At 50.8% G+C, this 21,618-nt stretch overlaps 2 protein-coding genes across 3 annotated transcripts in view; one reads left to right on the top strand and one right to left on the bottom strand.

Annotated features, from left to right (window-relative positions):
• Positions 1-6,492, top strand: part of Gmds (GDP-mannose 4,6-dehydratase) — a 643,159-nt gene extending 636,667 nt beyond the window's left edge. For both annotated transcript variants that reach the window (XM_046453468.2, XM_058582345.1), the window contains 2 exons: positions 5,685-5,753; positions 6,049-6,492. In XM_046453468.2, coding sequence (XP_046309424.1) covers positions 5,685-5,753; positions 6,049-6,111 — 132 coding nt within the window. In that variant the 3' untranslated portion in view covers positions 6,112-6,492. The remainder of the gene's footprint in view (positions 1-5,684; positions 5,754-6,048) is intronic.
• Positions 6,493-17,600: 11,108 nt separating this feature from the next.
• Foxc1 (forkhead box C1) lies at positions 17,601-20,020 on the bottom strand. Its single transcript, XM_046453596.2, has one exon. It carries the CDS (start codon positions 19,985-19,987, stop codon positions 18,329-18,331), a length of 1,659 nt encoding a protein of 552 aa, XP_046309552.1. The 5' UTR covers positions 19,988-20,020; the 3' UTR covers positions 17,601-18,328.
• Positions 20,021-21,618: the final 1,598 nt, after the last annotated feature.

The raw sequence follows: 21,618 nt of genomic DNA, 5'->3' as shown, positions 1-21,618 counted from the left end.
GCCCCCAGCCATGACCATACAGCAGCCTCTTTGCAGTGGCTGAGGACAGGCCTCTGTGCAGGGCCTGCCTGCCGGGCTCTAGCTCCACTCTCAGTGCACGGTGGGCTCACTGGAGCCAGTGCTGACTGACTCGATTTCCCTGAGGCTGACTGAGCATTGTTGGAGTTCTGACGGCCCTCTGTCAGCCCCTTCTGATGGACAGTCCCCCTGAGCCCCGCTTCCTGAGCAGACGAGATGGCCTGCTGTTTTCTTCTTGTCTCTTATCACCCCTTGTCATTAAAGGAGAGGCCTGGCTTCAACTTCAATTTGTGCTGATATACAGCAGTCAAGAGGAGAGGGGAAATGTTCATTACCGGTCTTAACACCGCCTTTGCCTTTCTTAGGGCTGTGAGATTCACTCTCCTTGGGAAGGATTAAAGGGGAAGGATTAAACCGAGGGATACAAGAGCTGAATCTGCACCCAGTAAGAAAGTACAGTGCAGACGTCATTTTTCACTTTTTCCCGTCTTGCTCTCTGCTGCCTGTCTTGAATCTTGACTAGGATATGCTGTGCCGTGTGATTTCAAAGCTTTTTCCTGGGGTTTTGTTGTTTTGGATTGTTTTTAATGGTTCTGGCTTTTCCAAAAGAAGCATTACCTCCAAGAGCAAAACTTTCTTACTCATTGTACATTAGCATAAAGTTAGATCTAGAGCCTAATTCATTGGCATTCTTTTTTGTTAATTTTTTTTCTTAGTTGTCAATGGACCTTTGTTTTACTCATTTATATGTGGTGCTGAGAATCAAACCCAGTGCCTCACAAGCACTCTGCCACTGAGCCACAACCCCAGCCCCTCATTGGCATTCTTTTATTCCCTTAGAACCTGAGCTATTCCTCGTTTTGCTTTTCTAAGAAAAATAGGAGGAAAAAATGAATATATTTTTGTGCCACTAACAGCTCCATGTCTTAAATTCCTAAAGATGTTTAACCTTGGTTTCCATCAGCCTTGGTTTTCCTTAGTAACATCCTCTGTCTATACACCTTCTTCTTATTTATAGCACTCAAGAGTCAATTTCTTTCAATATGTACATTAGAAATTTAACAACATCCTGCCAAGAGAACTCACACTCTTAAAATTTCTCTCCACCTCAACAGATGTTCTCTGCAAACCTTACCAGCAGACCTATTGAGGAAATGTGGTATCCAACACGTAATTTTGACTAATAATAAATTTTCCCAAAACAAAGTCAGTGAAAAAGGGAAAAAAAGAAATGAGATTGCTGGCTTAGAAACATTATCCTGCCAGGAGTGGTGGCACATACCTGCAATCCCAGTTACTCAGGAGGCTGAAGCAGAAGGATTGCCAAGTTTGAGGCTTAACCTCAGCAACTTAGTGAGACTCTTTTTCAAATTTTAATAAATAATAAATAAATAAAAAGGTTCGGGGATATAATTCAGTGATGAAGTGCCCCTGAGTTCAATCCCCAGTACCTCAAAAAGACAAGAAAAGAATAAAGAAAATATATCCTATGTGCTTCATAGGATACATGTGCTATCTACATAATAGCATTGCCTACAGTGATTTTAGGTAGGGTGGTGGGAAACGGACTTAACGTGTAAAGAATGATGAAAATAAGATTAGGGGAAGGAAAAAAAGTAACCAGTGTAATTTAAAGGTGTGTTGTTATCTTGAGATGAGAAGGGATGACCCTAGATATTTGAGGAAAGGGACCTATAGTTAGGGGAGAAGATAATGGCAGTGTGGGCACTCCTTTTCTGGATTTTCCGTTAACTACTGTGGCCTCAGGAACTGGCTTAATGACTTTTCCAGGATTTGGTCTGGCACTTTATCAGTTCACTATGACAAGAACATGAGCCAGGAAAGCCTGAAAAATTGCTGCAGAAAACATGCCCTTCTGCCAGGCTGCTGTGTGCAGCTCTGACCATGGGTGCGGAGCCTTCAGGGTCACGCTGTAGCTAGAGGACAATTCCTAAAGGTCAAATGAATAAAAAACAGTCAGGGAGTCTGAGGGAAAGGAAGGGGTGTCTGGACAGAGGCTTTTTTTTTTTTTTTTTTTGTTTCCCTTTGCTCGTGTTGGCTGCTGTAAAATGCTCAGTTAAACCTAATTGAATTTGACAATAATAAATTACATATTGAAACTGTAGAGTTCACCTAAGGAATAGCAATGAAAACAGTGAAGACACCAGAAGCCAGAGTTCAGGAAATGTCATATTCACATAGAAATGCTTTAAATTTTTCTCAGAGCTTTGTTCATTCTCTCTCTCTGTCTTCCAGAAAAGCTCCAGACCACCCAGTGCACAGAGTCCTTTCTGGAAACTATACATAAAATCATCACTTTAGTTCAGCTTTTGCCCCTGTTGTCATACTACATCTTTAAGCCTGTAATTAAAGAAGCAAATGAAATTTAAAAAAAAAAAAAAAAGAGCAAAATAGATAAACTCATCCCTCTCACTTGTCCTCAGGAGTTGGTCATGCCCTAGTGGAGGGGGTCTGTAAAAGTTCCAAAGTTGTAAGAACAGTTAAATATAAAAGGAGCATCTAGCACTTGAATGCCTTGTAAAAATACAGTTTCTGCCACATGACTTCTCCACAGGCCAGGGGCAGCCAAGTTTAAAGAAATGTCTCCGTGTCTACCTCTCATCCAGAGCTTTGTGCACTCTACCACCTAGACCCTGTCACTGTGCCTGTGCCCCAAACCTTGCAAAATGAACCATGACTGGATCTTTACTATAGAAGATACCACAGGAAAAAGAAATTTCTTAAATTTCTTCAGGAACAGTTAAGTACAAAACAAGATAGGAAGTCCTTAATCTTTCTTTATAAGTTGGTTGGAGATCCAGGGGTGCAGCTCATTTGTCTAGCATGTGCAAGGCTCTGGGTTCCATCCTAGCTCTGGGATTAAAAAAGCTGATTGGAGATAAGCATATTGACTGGGCACAAGCAGATGTCAGCTTAGTGGTGCTGGCATGGAAGGCCACTGTTTTGTTCTGATGGGACCTCATCCTCTTCTTTCTCAAGGGTTCTTGGTCTAATTAGATTTCAGGGAGACAGAGCCTTGGCAGAAGGTTGAAGGGAGCAGCTAGCCTGCAGTGTAAAAGCTGTGCTCAAACTAAATTGGGAAGTTTAACTGGGCTCGTCTCTGGTTTCAATGAAATACTTTCACAGTGTATGGTAGCAATGTCTGTTTCTAAGCTTTTGAAAACCATTTTTCTTTTTCCTTAATTGTAGTTCCCTGGTTGTTTTTATATTATGAGCTACTTGTAGAAAAATACAGGAAACATAATTACAATACAAAGCTCCCTTTCCCAAGCCTACTGAGATCATTTGAAGCCAAACTGGGTTTTAGGGTTTTGCTAACTATAAGTTCACAGCCATGAATTGCATCCTATGCAGTGCTGGTTGATTTACAGCCAGTGTTATGTGATTAAACAATAAGCATGTTTCTCTGAGCTGTGTAGCTGCTATAGGATGGAGGGAGGGGAGGGACTGGCCCTGTTGGTTGCTTCAGGACTGCACACTGCACAGCTTCCTTTGGGGAAAAAGAATGAATATCTTTGTGTGGCTCTTATAGTAAAAGAGAAGCATTGTATAAGTATATATACACATTTATTTAGGGGAAGGAAAGAGAAATAAATTATTTGGTTTGTTTTCCACTTACATTGGTAGCTCATGTAGCACTGTGTTAAATTGCTAATTACTAATTTTTGTATCCTACCTTTCCTGAGGAATCTGTATATAGGCCAGCAAGGGGGGAAAAAAAAAAAAACTTGTTAACACTCTCGGGAGGAAATGGGTACTTCAGTGTATTGTGAAATGCAAAGCCTTTGGGAGTTTGATTTATTCAAGCCTAAAACACAGTGATGGATGATTGGGAGTGAGATGGCTAAATGTCCTCTGCCAGAGCATGGTTTCAGACATGCTTCCATTGGAGAAGGCTGAGCAGAGAAGGTGAGCACCCAGTGGGCAGTGCCAACAGGCCCCACCCCAGCATAAATCTAGAACAAAGTCCCCATGCCTGCCAAGTTCAGGGGAATCTGAAGCAAGTAAGCAGGAAAGGCTTCCAACTGCAGCTTGGTTATCTGTTACTTTCACTTGATGTAACTGGTTTTAGACATTTTCTTTCTGTGTGCATCTTGAGTATTGCTCACCTTAAAAATTGCCTCTTTTCATACCACCTGCATGTTCTGCTGCCTATTTGAAGATTCATATATTCTGTATTATTTGATGAAAACATAAGAGTATGAAAGAGCTCAGTGTTCATCTCTTCTAAAAATGATGTAGCTCAGAGTCTTTGTTGTCTGATTATTCCTTTCTTCCTTCATTCACCCTTCCTTTCCTTTCCTTCTTCTTGCACCTCATCTTGAAATTCTGTCCATAATCTTCAACTAAATCAGTCTTCAGAGACTTGTAATAAACAAATTGGTAAGAGAGGGCTGAGATGCAGGATTAATTTCTTCTCTACCCCTTTCCTTTTACCAGTCTTCTTTCCAAGGAAGACTCTTAAATGGGTGGAAATGAACTTCCCTTGTTCCTCTAGAACTCTCGATGAAATCCTGGCGTGTTTGTGTTTCCCTCCCTGTAAGGTAGAAGCTGAGCAGGCAGATCAAGAGCCACTGGCCTCCTATTAAAATATATTTTGATAAGGTCCTCTTGGCTGGGATGAGAAACTCTAGTATCAAGAACATGGCAGCCCCCGCCTCTTGTGTAGAGCTGAAGGTTCTTTGAAAAGTTAGCTAGATCTTCCACCGAGTTGCTTGGGAGCATTGGGAGAAAAAGGAAGCTGATGGAAAGGACCGAAGCTAAGGAAGCTTCAGGGCCTCGGAAAGCAATGTTTTCAGACTGCTGGTTGCAACTAGTTAGTGGGTATGAAATGCAGTGGATCGAGATCAGCATTTTCTAGGGAGTAGAATAAAACAGAATAGTAGAATAGTAGACCTAGTGCCCCTGGATGGTAAGGGTAAATATTGCTTCATAAAACTTCAGTTTCGGTTTATAAACATGTGAGTGTGCTGCAGGCAACATGAGCTGACTTTACCTTGGCCAGAAAATCCCGAGCTGCCGCCTGAGAAGAATTGCTCCAGGCTGCCGGCTGGGAATCGACACTCAACGGGTCCATTAAAGAGGAGCCTGCTGCTTTCTGCCGCCCAGAACCCGGTCCCCGGACCTTGCGCCTCTACTAGAGGAGTCCCGCCCCCGCGTGGCTGGTGGCTTTGGGTGGAATAAGAGCACCCGAGGTCAGGCGCTCAGTGCCCGCGCCACCACCCGAGCCCAGCATCGCCGAGGGGGCGGGGAGGGGGCTCGGGATGATTTACTCCTCCTCTTGTCTGAAAAGTACAGTAATTCGAAACAGTTCTCACAGTAGCATCCCTGACAACTTAATGTTTAAAAAAAAAAAAAGCCATTAAGAGTCAATGGGGCGCGGTGGGGCGAAGGGGGTGGGCCGGAGGAGGTGGCTGGAGCGAGCTGGGACTGATCGCTGTCGCGGACCTAGCTGGCTTGAGCAGCACCTTCTTGGGATTTACCGCTCCCGAGAGCCGCAACGGAAGGCGCCCGGAGGGGACTGTAAGAAGGGACAGGGGGAGCCTTGTGCGCTGGGAGGGAGCGCGCGGGCCGACGGCAATGCGACGTTGGGTGTCCGCGCAGCGCGACCCACGCACGCCCGCTTTATCCATCTCTTCCCCTAGGACTTTCTGCAAGGAGACTGCACCAAAGCGAAACAGAAGCTGAACTGGAAGCCTCGGGTCGCTTTTGATGTAAGTGTCGCCTTCACGGGCGGAATCCTCAGAGTCGCCGGCTGCGGGGCAGGTCGGCCGGGGCTTGGGGCAGCAGCTCTGGGTAAGGCCTCGCCCGGCGTCTGCGGTGCCCAAGGCGGGGAGGCGGGGAGGGCCGGGTTGGGGAGGAGGGAGGGCTGGGCCTGGCGGAGGCGGCCCGGGGCAGCGGGCGGGGTGCGGGAGGCCTCTCTGGGGCCGCCACCCGGGGTGAGGGTGTCACCCAGAGAGAGTGGCAGAAGCTCCTCCCTCACCGCCCACCCTGTGTCTCCGGTCGCAGGAGCTGGTGAGGGAGATGGTGCACGCCGACGTGGAGCTCATGAGGACCAACCCCAATGCCTGAGCGCGGCCTCAGAGCCCCGGCGCCCTCCGACCTGTCGTCCCGCTTGGCGCCGGCTGGTGCGGGGTTACAGGCGGAGACACGCGCTGGGATGTACCCGGGAGGGGCAGGCAAATCCAGTCGGTACCCTGTGACCCTCGCCGCCACTGCCTTGTCCCCGCTGGCGGGAGCGAGGGCCGCCAGGTTTGTAGCAACCGGGACGTGACACTCCGGGATTTGGCCGCTTTGCTTTTGTCGAAGCCTCCTCTGAATGGTTTTGTGAAATCAAGATGTTTTAATCACATATTCACATATTTACTTGAAATTATGTCACTTAGACAACTTAAATTCTGGGGCCTTTAAATTGTTTTTTCTTATTAAATACGATCTTTTTATGAACTAGCATTAACAGAGTCACTATGTTTTTCCAAAGTTATAAAAAACAGTTATAAGGGCCCCAAACAAAAATGCCAAAACCCATGCCTTGGAATGAAATGTTTCCCCCAGGCTGTGCTCCCTTCAAGCCAGGGCTCCCAAGACCCTGTAGGCTTCCAGAGAGTCCTGAGACATTCCTTTCCCTTCTTGGTAACAATGTTACTCTGGAAACTGATTTCCAGTAGAAGTGAGGCATTCACACCCTCTCTGGTCTCTGCTGACTATAATTAGAAACCACTGGGCTTCCACCATCTCAAAAGAAAGCTTGAGAAATGGGGTTACAAGAAGAAACTTGAAGGTAAGTAAATATTGTTGCAGCATTCCATGCCCCTGGGTTACCCAGAGGTCTTCACTCCTTCCTTTCTTTGGGGTCTAGACTCTTTCACACAATGCTTATTTACAACCTCTTCTCATCAGTACTAGATCACTTTTTTAAACTGAATTTTGGTTTATTCATTCAACCCACTTATATTGTGCCTAATATGTGTCAGACATTGTGCTACACACTTGAACTACGTCAGTGTTAATTAGAATTTATAATAAAGACATTTAAGGCCCAGCCTCAGATCACTGGATCCAGTTTCACTGAGTGCATCATTTAGGTGTCCTGGGTGTGACCACAGGCAAATTCTCCTGAACTGTGTATGTACAGTGTACAGCTACAAGTAGGTTGACAGAAATATGTACAGAATACCTCCAGGCAGCAAGCAAAGAGTTGTGTACAGGTGTATACCCCCGCATGAAATACAGTATTTTCCCCTAGAACAAATTAGGTCAGGACTCTTCCCCCCTACACACTTCTCTTCCAAGCAAAATAAAATAAAACTTTACAGCAAATGGAATTCTAGCCTTTGCACATGCGTGTGTGAGTACGGGTGAACTATTTCTGAATGTCTTCTCAGGCAGGTTTATGATCTGGGGGAGGATCAGGGCTCCAAGGCTGGTGTAGGAGAGAGGGCTCTTTGTGTGGCTGCCCCAGTCCCTGTGAAAGCATGCTGGCCTGGGCGGCCTCAGCTTCCATGGAGCAGAACTAGGGCAGCCTGAGCTGGCCCACCCGGTTCTCAGAAGCTGCCCCAGGAGGAGACTTCTCCCAACTCCCAAGCTGGATGCTGCTAATTGGAAGCAGATGGTCCCTCAGAGACCCAGCCTCCAGGACTAGGTGGGCTGGTAAGCACACACAAACATATACACACTCACAAAAGCATACACTGTCACACACAAAACACATCCATTCACAAATATACTCACCAACATAACATCTTACACACTATCACACAAACACTTGCAAACACAACTCAAAAACCTGCTGTCACAAACACAATTATATACATACAAATCTCAGAAATAATCACTCTCCTCTTTGCCTTGACCCTGACAGGCACCTCTTCTCTGACCACCTTAGCCCTTCATCTCACACCCAGAAGAGAATATTTCAGGCGACTTCAGGCTGACAGTAACCCCATTTAATACAATGTTTTGTGGCTTTTTAGCCCAAAGCCATCATAAGCTGGTCAGGGAGGAGTAGGAGAGATTCTAGGCAGGAGTTTAATACAACTCCAGTGCAGCCATTGTTAAATTATACTTCTCAACATAGACTGGAGCATCAGTTTTTGAAGGAACAAGTTATTGTTAATTGCAACCTTCTCATTCTTCCTGACCCCTCAGTTGATGGCAGGGTGGAGGGGGGTTCATTTGTTCTCCTGATGGGATGTATGTTTAAAAGCAGAAAAAAAAGAACAGATTTGTTTCTGTATTTTTCTTTCCTGTGGCCATCCTTCAAGACAATCCATATTAAAGGGATTCTTTGATCTTAAATCTCAATTTCATTTCAATGTTTTTTCTTTTGTCCTGTAAGCATTCTCTTTTTCCTGCTTTGTAAATTTGGGCTGTTAATTTTAAATATTATAAAACATCTCCCACCTTGATTTTTTGGGGGGTGGGTAAAAACTAAGTGTTAAACTTTCAGTATGCCCAACTATTATGGCAAAGCAGTCAAACCCATATTTGTTCATTAGAGGAAAGACAAGTATAGATACTTGGGCTGCCCAGTGGCCTTACTTTCCAACTGACCTGCCTGCCAGCCCCAGTTGTGGGCTTTATCTGCCGGCTCTTGAAGGAATTATGAGCCAGCAAGTGAGCTAGGCCCCAACATAATAAACCTGTCACACCTCTGCAGCTGTGTAGGGGCCCAGGGCTGGCTGTGGGGCTGCATCACCTTAAGGAAAGTGCTAAAGTGCTTCCACAGATAATGTTCTGCACAAGATGGCTCCTTAGGAAGCTAGATTGCCTGTCTGAATTGTGTGCCAGGTAAGGGGCAGATCCAGTGCTGTGAACCGATAGAAATCGTTTCAGGCTTCTTTTATTCCCTTTTAATGGCCTTGCCAACACCAACCACCAAACCTCATATCCCTGGCAGCCAAGAAGTTGGTGGGCTGCTGGTGAATACTACTTTTTCTATGCTATTAAAACTAGGAGCAAGAGGCAACATTTAAAAGTTTTTATTTTAAAATAATAACCTTGGCGTTGGTGGTGTAGCTCAGGGGTAGAGCATTTGCCTAACCTAGGCAAATGCATGAGGCCCCAGATACATCCCCAGCAACTAAACAAACAAGTGCATCACTTATAAATAACTTTCTAAGCCCTCCCCCCAAAACACCTCAAAGCAAAAGGTATTTGTATTTGGCATTCTGTTTTAAAGAGTATCCCAAAGAATCCAATTCATACATGGAATATTTTCCGATCAATCCTGGCACTGTAGCCTTAATTACTCAGAGGATGTCATGAGTAGGGGAGCTCCCATGCGGGTGTCACACAAAGATTGTGTGTGTGTGTGTGTGTGTGTGTTACAGACAGATCAGAAAGTCCCAGCATGCCATCTGCACCTCCCCAAACACTGGGATATTTCACAATTGGGGGTTCTGAGAATTTTCACAAACAGCAGCGGACAACTGGGACACAAGGCAGTTCTGAGAGGTGGCTCACACCCTACAGTCCTGGCTTCCCATGGTTCTCAGTATCCTTTGAAAACACAGAGCCTGAGTCTTTTTTGGAAGTAGGGTGAGACACTGCTGCCCTGTGCCCAGCAGTCCCTTGCTCCTTCACCCCTAGTTCCACCGTGTCCCTGTCCCCGCACATAACCTGGGGTTGGTGGAACACATTTTCAGGTAGCATGCCATTGGGGATAAGGCCTGCTACTGGACCACCACCGTTTCGGTGACCCTGGCCTTCGAGGCTGCCCAGCAATCTGCAGAGTTCCATGTAGTGGGCTTCTCCTGCGACTCTCACCGGAAGTGACCAGAACCGCCAGAGATCTTCCCAAGGTCCTAGTTAAGAAAGAATATGATGGCAGGGCCCCCCACCACATCCTCAAACGAGTCCTGGGCAAGAATGACTGTTGGGGGCCCTGGATCGAGGCCTGACCTCCGGCCCCACCGCCCACTCCCAGGTTCCCGCCCTTCCTCCAGGGTCAGGGTCACACACAGCAGACGCCCAAGTTTATGCTGCCCCTTTGATCTCTGAATTTGGGGGCCAAGGTGCCCGCCTGGGTGCGCTGCCGAGGTGGCTGCAAAGATCCCCGACGGCCGATGCGGAGGCCTGGGCCAGCTCACTAGCACCTCGACCTTCTGCGAGGCTCTAAATCTCTGGGTGTCCAAGCTTTGGCCTCGAAGGAGAGGCTAAATGGGCCCGCTGACCGCTACGGACCCGGAGGCGCCGCGCGTGCGCATGCGCAGGCCAGGAGTCCCTTAACTCAGGCCCCAGCGGGCTGGGACCCTGCACGTGTACAGTGGCCTGTAGCCTCGCGCTTCCCAACTCGGGGGTCCCCAGAGCAGAGTTGAGGTGAGAAAGCATTGTCATTCATAAAAAGAAAACCCTCACATCTGTGGCCCTGGGCTCACTGGTGCGCGGCAGCCTTCAGGCCAACAGCACGAGGGCAAGGGAGCTGGTGAACAAGGGAAGGCAACAAAATGGGGCTCCTCGGACTCCCGATGCTTCGGGGCGGCACTGGGTCCCTGCTGGCCTGAGAAGAAGCCGCACAGCCCGAAGGCCGGGCTGGAGTGACGGGCCGCGGGCGAGAGAATGTATATTTGGAAGGGGTCAGGCCCTCGGCTGGAGTCTGGCTTTTTATGGCGAGGAAACTGCCTGGGAAGGGCCCTCTGGCGAAGCCTTCCTGTTGTGCCTCTGTGCCCAGCAGCGCCCGGCGCGGGAAGCGCGCGGCTGCACCAGGGAGAGGATGGCCTTTTCTCCTCGGCTCTGAGGACACGACTCCCGGTAGGGGCTGCCGGGTAGGCCTTCCCTGGAGCCAGCGGACAAATGCTGGAGGAACATGTCACATTATTGTTTTGGCACCAAACACACTGTAAGTCCTGCCCTGCACCTCCCGGATAGTCTATTGACGTAAAGCGGGGCGGGGGGCGGGGGGGGGGCTAAGGTGCCCGCGGAGTCCCGCAGAGACCCGGGACCGGTGATCGGGGACACCAACCCCTGGGCGCTCTCTGGGAATAGCTAACACCCACACCTCCCTTGACTGGGGAAGCCACATGGACCTCCTCTCCAGAGCTCTCCCCAGCAACTTAGCCCGGTGTCTCTGGGGGTTGCGCCCCTCGCCCCCGGCTAGCCCACAGTCTCTTGCCCAAACTAGCGTGCCCGGCCACAGTAACAAAACTGATCTTTGGAATTGAAAAGAAGCCTCGGGCTCAGTAGCCAGGGCTGTCCTGGGTACCTAGATTCTGGAAAGGCCTCAGGCCCGACCCCACCGGCGGGCGAGCCCTGGCTGCAGACCCCGCGCAGGCTGCGGACCCGGTTGGGCCACCTCCCTGTCCCCTTCCCTCCCGCACGTCGGTCTCCTGGGACTATACTAAAGGCTCCTTTCTGCACCAGCGGAAATGCCGATTTCGCTCGACTCAGAGAACAGTTTTCGTTTTTCCCCTACCAGCAGATTTTTTAAGAATCCAATCTCGACTGAAACATGTGTTCCTCAGCCCTGTCCGGTTTGCACGTCTGTAGCCATTAACAAGCCTCCGGGACCAATGACCTGCTTTTATACTGAAGGAAATGCCGAGGCCTTTAAGAGTTAATGGCGCTAAATGTGTTGGTTTTCCTGCTTTTTCCCTGGAGAAGGTATGGGAGGGGGGATTCATATTCATTCCCATTCTCTCTCTCTCTCTCTCTCTCTCTCTCTCTCTCTCCCCTCCCCCCTTCCTCCCTCCCTTTCTGTCCCACCACCCCATTCGCCACTGTCTTTCCCTCCATTTCGTCCCGAAAGCCTTTCAGCAGACCCTCTCATTCCCCCCAAATTCTAGTTCCCCAGCCCCTGGGTTGAGCCTTCCTCACCTCTCTACCCTGCCAGGGGGTCCTACCACCCAGGTCAGGAAAGAAACCTCAGCTGCCCAGCCCTGACCACCCTACTGCTGCTCCCACTGGACACACAAATTGCTCTCCCATGCCCACCCAAGTAGCACCAAGCTATTTTGATTTAAGGGCAAACAGGCAGCCTACCCAGTCCCCTTCCTGAGAGCAACCTGTAGGGGCAGCTGAGAGAAGAGGGTAGGAAGTCTAGTGGAACAAGGCCTTCCAAAACCATCAGGTTTGAAGGGGCCTGTGGGTAGACTGGAAGAAACATGCTCTTTGGGAGAGACACATCCTTAGGGCAAGGGGCCTTGGGAAGTGACATGGAGGCTTTCCAATTTACCTCCTGACCCCAGGCTGGGAGATTCTGAGCTGGAAGCAATGCCTGGCCCTTTCTCAGGTCCAGCTGACCCAGCCTATCCTCAAATCCTGGCCTCTCCTTGGAGAGGGAGCTCTGTTCTTCTCCAAGACAGACTGGGGCCTACATGCAAGGAAATTCCAGATCCTACTGCATCTCCTATAATACGCTCAATATGCTACAAATTTAAAATCAGTGAGGGAAAAAATCAAGTAAACAATAAAAAAAAAAACTAATATAAAACAGAGTTTCTTAGGAGCCAAGGTAAGATGGGAAAGGAGGCAAAAAAGGTCTGTCGAGCCTTATGCTCTCTGTACCTTATTTTGGTTTCCAATAAGGCAGACATGGTACATTTTGCTCAATTTTCCACTCCTAATCACGTTGAGAACGTTGGTGGAGAAGTGGCTTTCACTCTCCTTCTGAATGGGTTTTGGAGCTGGAACTCATTTAATTAAGTATTGTTCCTTTCCCAACCAAACTTGGACCTGGAACCTGACAGTTCTGCTCCTGTGTGGCCCCAGGTCTATTCAAGGCCTCAGTGAAAGCTCCCTCAGGCTGCATCCAGCCCATCCCCCAGAAGGCTCCGCACAGGGTGGGTCTTGAGGCCACCAGAGGCAGTGCAAACTGGGAGCGGGGGACATCCGGGAGAAACTCCAGGGGCCTCAGGGCAAGGATGGGGAAAAGAGAAAGAAGAAGAAACAGAGATACACACAACTTAATGGTTATGTTGGATACACACTCAGAAAGTGGGAGCTGGAATAAAGAAGGAAGGAAAATTAGGCCCACGAAATTTCCAGCTATATAGGTAGGGCCCAAATAGGAAAGTGGGAGTGAAAATGTCATTAATAAAGTCTCTTTACCAGGAAACTTTTGGCTGGGTTATAAATTCAAATAAGAAATTTCAGAGAAGTAGGGTGTCTAAGGCTGGCATTTGGGTCCCCTGGCCAATCTCTGTGGATTTACCTTCCTGCCAAGTGGTCACTGTCTGAATAAATCAAACATCCCTTGTTGGGAGTTCTCCTGCGCTCCCGGACCCCTCTTGGTCCCTTTACTCCCCACACCCTAATCTTTCTGCTGGGCGGGGTGTCCCTGCCCACATCAAATCATATTCTGTCCTGCCGGCCAGTTTTATTACTAGACCACCATCAGTCTTACCCCTAACACGACATTTGTTTATGAATAGATGGGAAGGGCTAATGGTTTCATGAACCAGCCATGAAATGAGTAGAGAAGAGTCAAAAAAGAAGGCTCTGAAACACCAGGCAGGACCCAGTGGTCCACTCAAAAGCAAAAGGGGCCCCTCTCCTAGAGATCTAAGATGTGAGATGCGGGTAGAAAAAAACTGTCATTACAACCCTGCTTGCTTCTAGTAACACTAACAGCCTGGGAGAAAATGGATTTGGTTGCCTAAGGCTTGGATAAAGTATGGATGCCTCTTGTCCCTCCTGGGCTGTCAGACCAGGCTGCCTGAACATGCATAGTCAGGGTCTCTCCACTTTTACACCATTAAGAACAAAACTAATGGCTTTCCACCGTAAAACCCAAGACTCCCCGGCCCCCAAGTGAACAGGGTGAAAGAGAAAAAGTGTCATGACTTTCTTCACCTATCAAAGTTAGGGAGAGCCCAAAAGGGCTATAAGGCACTCTTGTTTCCTGACCCTTGTTTCTGACCCGACAGGAAACAGCCAAGAGCTTACAGGCAACCAGTACAATTGAGCCTTATTCTTCTGCAAACATCGATTATTAATGACACAAACTGTGTGGAATGATAGATTGTAAAATGCATGCTTGTTTGCATGCAGCCTGGTGAAAAAGGCCTGCTAACTACATAACCCTACAAAACAGCACGTGTTCCTACCACACATGCATTATGCCAAATGCAAGATTTTATGTGGCATACAGCATGCTAGCATTCGTGCACTCATAGTATATATTGCTAAGAAAATAAACATACCCCACTTGCGCATAAAGGACAAAATACTTATTATCTAAAGTTTTCTACAGAGGCGGTTTACAAAATTAGTTGATTCTTCACTGGACCCTGCCTGCCATCAGCAGACTAATTTCAAAATGAACTGACTAGCAGTTAAAATATCAAGAAATTTTTCTCAGAACATTTTACAGAAAAAAAATCCTTATAATTAAAAAAAAAAGAGTAAAACTCAAACATGTGAGCCACCAGAGTAAGAAGTTCCAGGTTAAATAATGTCACAAATTGTTTTTTCTTGAATTTGGATATGAAAATTCAAAAGTTATCGTATTGATGGTAGAAAAATTATACATTTGTGATTTTAAAAAAGAATAAGGAGCAGACCTTCTCTTCTCCCACTCACAATTAGTTTCTAAACTATTATGTAGGCAAATCGTGCAGAAATAAATACAAACACCTTCATAGACACATATGTCTTCCATGCCTAATTTTTCAAATTTCAAATCGAAGAGGATGAAAATAGTTGAGAAACTCTCCTCTGGCACGCAGGGAAACATTCCCAGGAGCTGTGGTGAGGGGCCCCGTTGGTCACAGAAGTCACAACTCCAAACGCACAGCCGGTTTCTCACCAACTGCAGGGTCCAAATAGGAAGGACTACAAGGAGCCCACTCCACACTCTGGCGTGCTGGGGAAGGGCCCTGCTGGGAACCTGCCTGCTCTTCGCTTTGCCAAGCTCTCCCCAGCTGCCGGATTCTGGGCAGGCCAAGTACACTCCCGGGAGGCGTGCGGGGCGCAGACCTAGCTGTCCCGCAGGCCACCCCTCGGAGCAGTGCGGCCTAGCAAGAAGCCCACCTAGCTCTTCGGGGCCAGGCTGGGGTGAGGCCCACGGCCGGCTGAGGCCGCGACGTGCCTAGGGCTTCAAAGCCGAGGCCCACGGAGATGGCGAGGGCTGCGGGCACGTGGACCCCAAACACGCGGAGCCGGCCTCACGTACACAGGCCTCTCGCGTTCATTAGGCCCAGCGACTTCCTGCATGGCCACTGCCAAGTGATTTGTGGCGTCTGTAAACCGACCTCACACACTGCACAAGGACGCAGCCCTGCGTTGGAGGCTGCCTGGGGCCACAGCGCTAGCCCGGACAGGTCCGGCACGGCCAGGCCAAGGTTGGCCGATTGGAGACCCTGTAGGACTTGGGAGGTGGTCGTGCAAACCAGTGGTCCCGGGCCCTGTGCTTGCCGAGGCTGTGGGGCGCGCTGTCACCCGTGAGCAATGAAGTGCCTCTGACCTTTCCAACCCGGCTGGGCTCCTAAACACACGTGTGTCTCCAAAACGAAGGTGACGAGCAAGAAGGAAATGGGAGCACTTGTGGGGCCGGGCAACGCCGGTCAGAGTCGCGGGGAGAGGAGGGGAGCGAACTCCTCGGCGGCTGCCCCAGGCGCGATCGCCAGGGCCCCAAGGTGCGTCTTCTGTGCCGGCGACCCTGGTCCTCTGCACTCACACACGCCTGCTCCTGGCCACCTTCCGCTCCGCGCGGTCTTCCCGGCATCCCGACGCAACCTGTGATTAACCCATCAGACCTAACAGAGGTCTCCTTTGACTCTATTTTCTCCCCCAAACAACTTATTTCGGGAGGAGGCCGCGGAGGCGAGGTCGGGAATCCGTGGAGGGAGGCGGCGGGGCGGGGGCGGGCGTGGGAGGAGGAAAGAGCTCCAAACGCAAACAGAAGCCGGCCCCGAGCCGCAGTGGGTAATTACAGCTAATTAGCTGAAGAGCGTTCCCATCCGGGAGCGGCGTCCCAGAAGCCGGCGTCGGGGTCCGACGCTACTCGCAAGATTTCGGGGCCCCAGCTGGAAAGCCAGCGGTGGGCCACGGGGCTCCACTAGCCACCCCCACTCCCCTCTGCAAAGAGTTGCACCAGGTATACCGAGAACTGTACGCTCTCCAGCTACTCAGCCTCGAAGCCTGTCAACCCGACAGGGCTGTAGGGTCACCTGCTGCCGCTCCCCATCCGGGCCTAGACAACCCAGCTCCGGCCGCCAGACCCTTTACACGCAGATCCCAGCTCCACCTTGGGTTCCCCAAAGTGGAGCAAAGCACCAACTCCACTAGATTGGTCGCTGGATTCTTTCCTTTCACCCCCCTCCCCATCTTATCCCCCAGGAAAGGGTCATTCTAAGAAACTCCAAGCAGCCCTAGGTCCTAGGTCCTAGGGCTGCGACAGCCCAAAGGAAGATTTAAAAACGCCAGCCAGAGCCGGCCTGACCCGAACGGAGAGACACCGCGCCAGCACCGCTGCGATCTTCCCCGGCTATTAGGTTACGGCTCTGGGGGAGGGGACCGAGCGAATCAGAGGCCACGTAGAGAAGTTTTTGACTGAAATTAGAGTGTATTTATTTGCAGCAATCCTTTAACAATGATCAAATTTTGACAACAAGCAACTGCAATTACTGCTTAAGTGTTGTCTCTAGATAGGAGCGGCAGATAGGAAACTGCATTATCTCGAAAACAAACTGAAAGGCCCTGAATGTCTGTAATCAAATCGCCATCTCCCCAAAGTCTGATTGACAGGGCAGATCACCCTAAGATAATGAATTTATTACATTTCCTGGGTTATTTACAAAAGGGGGGGAGGGGGCAATCCGAATTGCCCCCCTAGGTTTAACTGTAAATTAACAAGAAAAATTGGTTTGAAAAGAAACCACCCCAGACTAAATGTTCTGCCCTTGTCGCCTTCCTTCTTGTTATTACTTTAAATCTTTTTTTCGAAAATAATTGTTCTACAAACATATCTTCTAAAATAGTTACCCAAAGATTAACTATCCCTTTCCAACCCGCAGTATATTTGTATCTTTAAAAAAAAAATCAACCCTTCTACATAACACACGAAGGATTGTAAATGTGGATGAGTTATATACATATACTTAAAAACTGGTTTATTTTTCCTCTTACAAAAGACTGAAATTAATAGGAAAAAAATCTATTCAGCATCTGGCTCACAGGGATGTATAATATGCAATGCAATTTTATATGGGAAACATGAGCCAAATATCCATCTGTGTATATCTTCAGGCACATTTGCATCTCTCTACACACAGGTATCACTGTAGTAAGACTGCTGCTGATTCATGGGCTTAAGATTTCCAAATCATGTTCTGTCATTACTGAGAAAAAAGTATTTGTTTATATGCCAATTCAAATCTGTTTAGGAAATTATCTTTTTTACTAGCCACAAAGCAAGTTGACTGCACAGTACATTTTGCAGAAGATGCTGCAGGAAAAAAAAAAAAGATCTAAACAAAAAGAATTTCAGTGAAATTTTACATGGACTACTCAGAGAGTTTCTCTTTTTCAGAGATTTAGGCGGAGAGCAGATAACTCCTAGTGTGTTTTATCTCTGAAATCTTTCTTTATATTAAAGCTGTATTAAAGTATCCAGACATAGGTCTCATTCAAACTGAATGGCAATTTATTAATAAACAAACAATGAATATGTTCAACAAAAAAAGAAAGAAAAGATGATAGAATAAGATTAATACAGTTTCCCTTTTTATAATGAGGAAAAAAAGCACAATTTAAAGTTTCAGACAATTTAACGTCAGGTTTTGGAAACACTTTCTGGCGTTTGGTCCACGACATCCAACTACAAATTAAAAATAAATTACTATGTTGCAATTTACATTTTAAAACAAGTCCATGAATAAAAAGAAAGCGATTTTCATATACGGGGACTTTCTCCCTCCTTTCAACATAGGATAAAATAATATCTTACAGGTGAGAGGCAAGGAAGAAGGCAGGGGAAGGGAGAGGAGAGGAGCAGGAAAGCGAGTCTCTGAAAAGCAAGAAGAAACTTACGTGTTATCTGGAGTAACACTGTCCTTTAATAAACCATGATTTTGCTGTCTCTGTACAAAATAGTTTACGTTTTTGTTTATTTAGATAAGGCAAAGTGGACGTGGCTCTGGATTAATCTTTTAAGAAAATAGTTTTCTTTGAGCTGGTGCTGGTGAGTTGAGTTTGGGAAGGGAATCTGTTTGCTGGTGTGCTGAATATCTCTCGTATTTTAAATTGCATATTTTTTAGTTTCGATTTTGCATTGATGGATTCTTTCGGCTGTTCCTGCTTTGGGATTCTATTCAGTTCGACTTTGACGGTGCCAGGACAAGGAAGGGGGTCAAAACTTGCTACAGTCATAGACAAAAGCCCCGGACGTGCGATACAGAGACTGGCTGGCAGGGAAGGCCATCTGACAGCTACTATTCCCATTCACCGGAGAGTTGTTCAAGCCGATCCGCTGCGACTCAAACATCTCCCGCACCGAGTGGAAGTTCTGCTGCTGCCCGGGGTAGCCCGCGGCCGCCGCTGCCGCCGCCGCGCTCGCCAAATGGCCCAGGTCACCGCCCGCCTGGTTCAGGTACCATGAGGTGAGCCGGCCTTGGTGGGCTGCAGGGTGGTGGCCGGTCTCCTGGCCGCCCCCGCCGTGACTCAGGGACGATGAGCTGCTGCTGGTGACTGGAGGCAAAGAGTAGTCAGGCAGGGAGTCTTCCACTGCTGAGCCGCCCGCGCCCCCGGGTGCGCCCTGCAAGTGGCCGCCGCGTTCGCCGGCGGCATACAGACTCATGGCCTGCAGGTTGCAGTGGTAGGTCCCGGCGCCCCCAGCGCCCCCAGCGCCACCCCCGCCGCCGCCGCCGCCGCCCCCGCCGGAGCTGCCGGCGCTGGAGCTCTGGCTGCAGGGGGAGCTGTAGAGGGAGCTCTGGCCAGGCGAGTAGGCTCCGAGCGTCAGCGGGGGTGCGATGCCCGCGCGCGAGGACGCGGCCGCCGAGGCCAGGAGGCCAGAGCTGAGCTCCGCGGCTGTGCCCTGAGGCGACCCCCGGAGTGAAGTCATGATGTTGTCCACGCTGAAGCCCTGGCTGTGGTGTGGCGGCGGCGCAGGTTGCGCGGACTGCGGAGGCGGTGCGGGATCCGCACCGTCCAGGCTCAGCGGTCGCGCCGAAGGCAGGCTGCCCGGAGGGCTGCTCCCGCTCGACAGACTGCTGCTGCTGCTGTCGGGGCTCTCAATTTTGGGCACCGTGGCGGCGCTGCCGCTACCCAGGGCGGCGGCCGGGGACAGGGGCTGGGGCGGCGAGGGGCACGTACCGTTCTCAGTCTTGATGTCCTGGATGCGCACCGGCGGCGGCTGAGGTCCGGGCGCGGCGCCGTCTGCCTGCTCCGGCGGCGCGGGCGGAGGCTGGCGGCCTGGCGGCGGTGGCGGAGGCTCTTTGAGGTGCAGCCGGTCCTTCTCCTCCTTGTCCTTCACCGCGTCCTTCTTCTTGAAGCGCCGTCGCCGCCGCAGGAAGCTGCCGTTCTCGAACATGTTGTACGAGTCCGGGTCCAGCGTCCAGTAGCTGCCCTTGCCCGGCTTCTTGTCGTCGCGGGGCACCTTCACGAAGCACTCGTTGAGCGAGAGGTTGTGGCGGATGCTGTTCTGCCAGCCCTGCTTATTGTCCCGGTAGAAGGGGAAACGGTCCATGATGAACTGGTAGATGCCGTTGAGGGTGATCTTCTTGTCCGGGGCATTCTGGATGGCCATGGTGATGAGCGCGATGTAGCTGTAGGGCGGCTTCACCATATCCTTGGGCTGTGGCTGGGGCGTGTAGGGCCCGTAGGCGCGCGCCATGCCGCCCGGGTATTGCTCGGCGTGTGCCGGGTGCGAGTACACGCTCATGGGGGCCGGCATGGCTGTGTAGCCGCCCCCGGCCGCTGCCGCCGCCGCGCGGTAGTAGCTCTGCTCGCCGCCGAGGTAGGGCACCACTCCCAGGGAGTTGGGGCTGGACACGGAGTAGCGCGCCTGCATGGCCCCGGCTCGCCGCCGCCGCCGCCGCCGCCCCGCGCCGCCCGCCGCCCCCCACCCTCGCTCCGGCCCGGCCGCGCCGCGCCGGCCGCTGAGTCCGAGTCCGAGTCCCGGCCCCGCCGAGCTGGTGCTGGCCCGGCGCGCTGCGTCTGGCTCGGCCGCCGCCGCCTCCCAGCGCCTTCGGTTGCGCGGCCTCTCCCTGCGCTCGCTTGGGCTCTTTGGGCGCCTCCGGCCACCTCGGGACCCGCAGCAGCCGCGAGGGAGGGTCGCTGAGAGGGGAGAGGGCCACACGAGGATGCGGCTAACCGCCTTGGAGGAACTCGCAGAACAACTTCCAGGCACAAACGGAAAAAAAGAGCCAAAAATAAAAAACAAGAAGGCGCCCTTCTCGCCACACTGCCTGCGCCTTCCAGGAGACTGCCCCGAACTGCCGGCGAAGGCGGCCAAATAACCAGGGGCGGGGGGGCAGCGCGCCGGCCGCCTTCCCGGGCCCCGCGTCACCTTTTTTCAGTCTCTCGCGCGCCGGCCGCTTAAGGAAGCATTGGGAAAACTTCTGAACTTTTGAGCATCCGTCACCCAGGCGAGGACTTTTTTACGCAGTTACATTTTTTTCCGGGCAGCGGAGCCCCGCCCCGCTACGGCGGCGGCAGCCAATGGGAGGCGAGAACCGCCTCTGAATGAGCCGAAGGCCGAGCCCGACCGGCCCGCGCCCCGCGGCCGGAGGACCGCGGGGCTGACCACACGCGCGCCGGCCACCCGGGCCTCGCGCCCGTGCCCCTACCCGCGCGGGTCAAGAGACGGTGGTCAGTTCACCCCCCGAGACCCACCAGCTCACCTCTGTCGCCCGGCACTACCTCTCATTCTGGGCCATCCGCACGAATGCTCATTGTTCCCGCAGACTTTATGTCCTTCCTAGGGCCTCAAGCAGACCCTCTTCGGTCCACCACTCCCAAATGCCCCCTGAGTCCTCGGGCCCCGCCTCGCTCTGGCTCTCTCCCATTCCTTCGCTGATACACCTGGCTCCAGCGCCGGGGTTTCCCGGGCCTCTCTGCCCACCTTTTCTCCCCGCACCACCCCCTTTCCTCTCCCTCCAATCGCCACTCTCACTCGGTACCCTGATGTCTCTAATCCCCCCTCCCCCAAACACACACACCTGGAGGTCTCTTCCGGTCCTGAACTCAGTCCCAAAGGGCACTATTTTGAGGGCTCAGTCACATTCCTACAGTTTTCAGTGGGGAAAGTGTTGTCGCCACACCTAGACTCCTTACATTACCCTTTTTCTAGTCGAAATAAGGAAAGGGGATACATGTCCCTGCTAGGAGTTTGGGACCTTAGTTTGTCCCCGTAGACTGTGCCCTCTTCACTACAGGTCGCCTTACTCCTAGGCGCCCCAGGGCCCTTGGCTGCCCGAGGGTACCGGCGGCGCGTGCCGTAGGAGCCGGCAACTTCCCCACGTTCTTCCCCACTCGTCCTCCGGGAAGGGTCCCACCAGCTCGCCGCTCACCTAATGTCTCTTCCTACCCCTCACGTTTCTGGTCAAGCTGTGCGCTCAGTGACATCAGCAGGTGTGATGACAAAAAGCAAAGAAGCACGTCTAAGAGCTCAATGCTTTCCCCAGGCCAATCTCTATCTCC

This window comes from Marmota monax, unplaced genomic scaffold (assembly GCF_021218885.2).
Source record: "Marmota monax isolate L192 unplaced genomic scaffold, Marmota_monax_Labrador192_F-V1.1 WCK01_AAM20220418_F8-fsc00029, whole genome shotgun sequence".
NCBI lineage: Eukaryota > Metazoa > Chordata > Mammalia > Rodentia > Sciuridae > Marmota > Marmota monax.
Note: the sequence above shows the minus strand (reverse complement) of the source record. Positions and strands in the feature narration are given on the sequence as shown.

Bases quoted from the DNA above. Each gene is read 5' to 3' on its own strand.
- Foxc1 (XM_046453596.2), bottom strand. From the start codon at position 19,987: ATGCAGGCGCGCTACTCCGTGTCCAGCCCCAACTCCCTGGGAGTGGTG.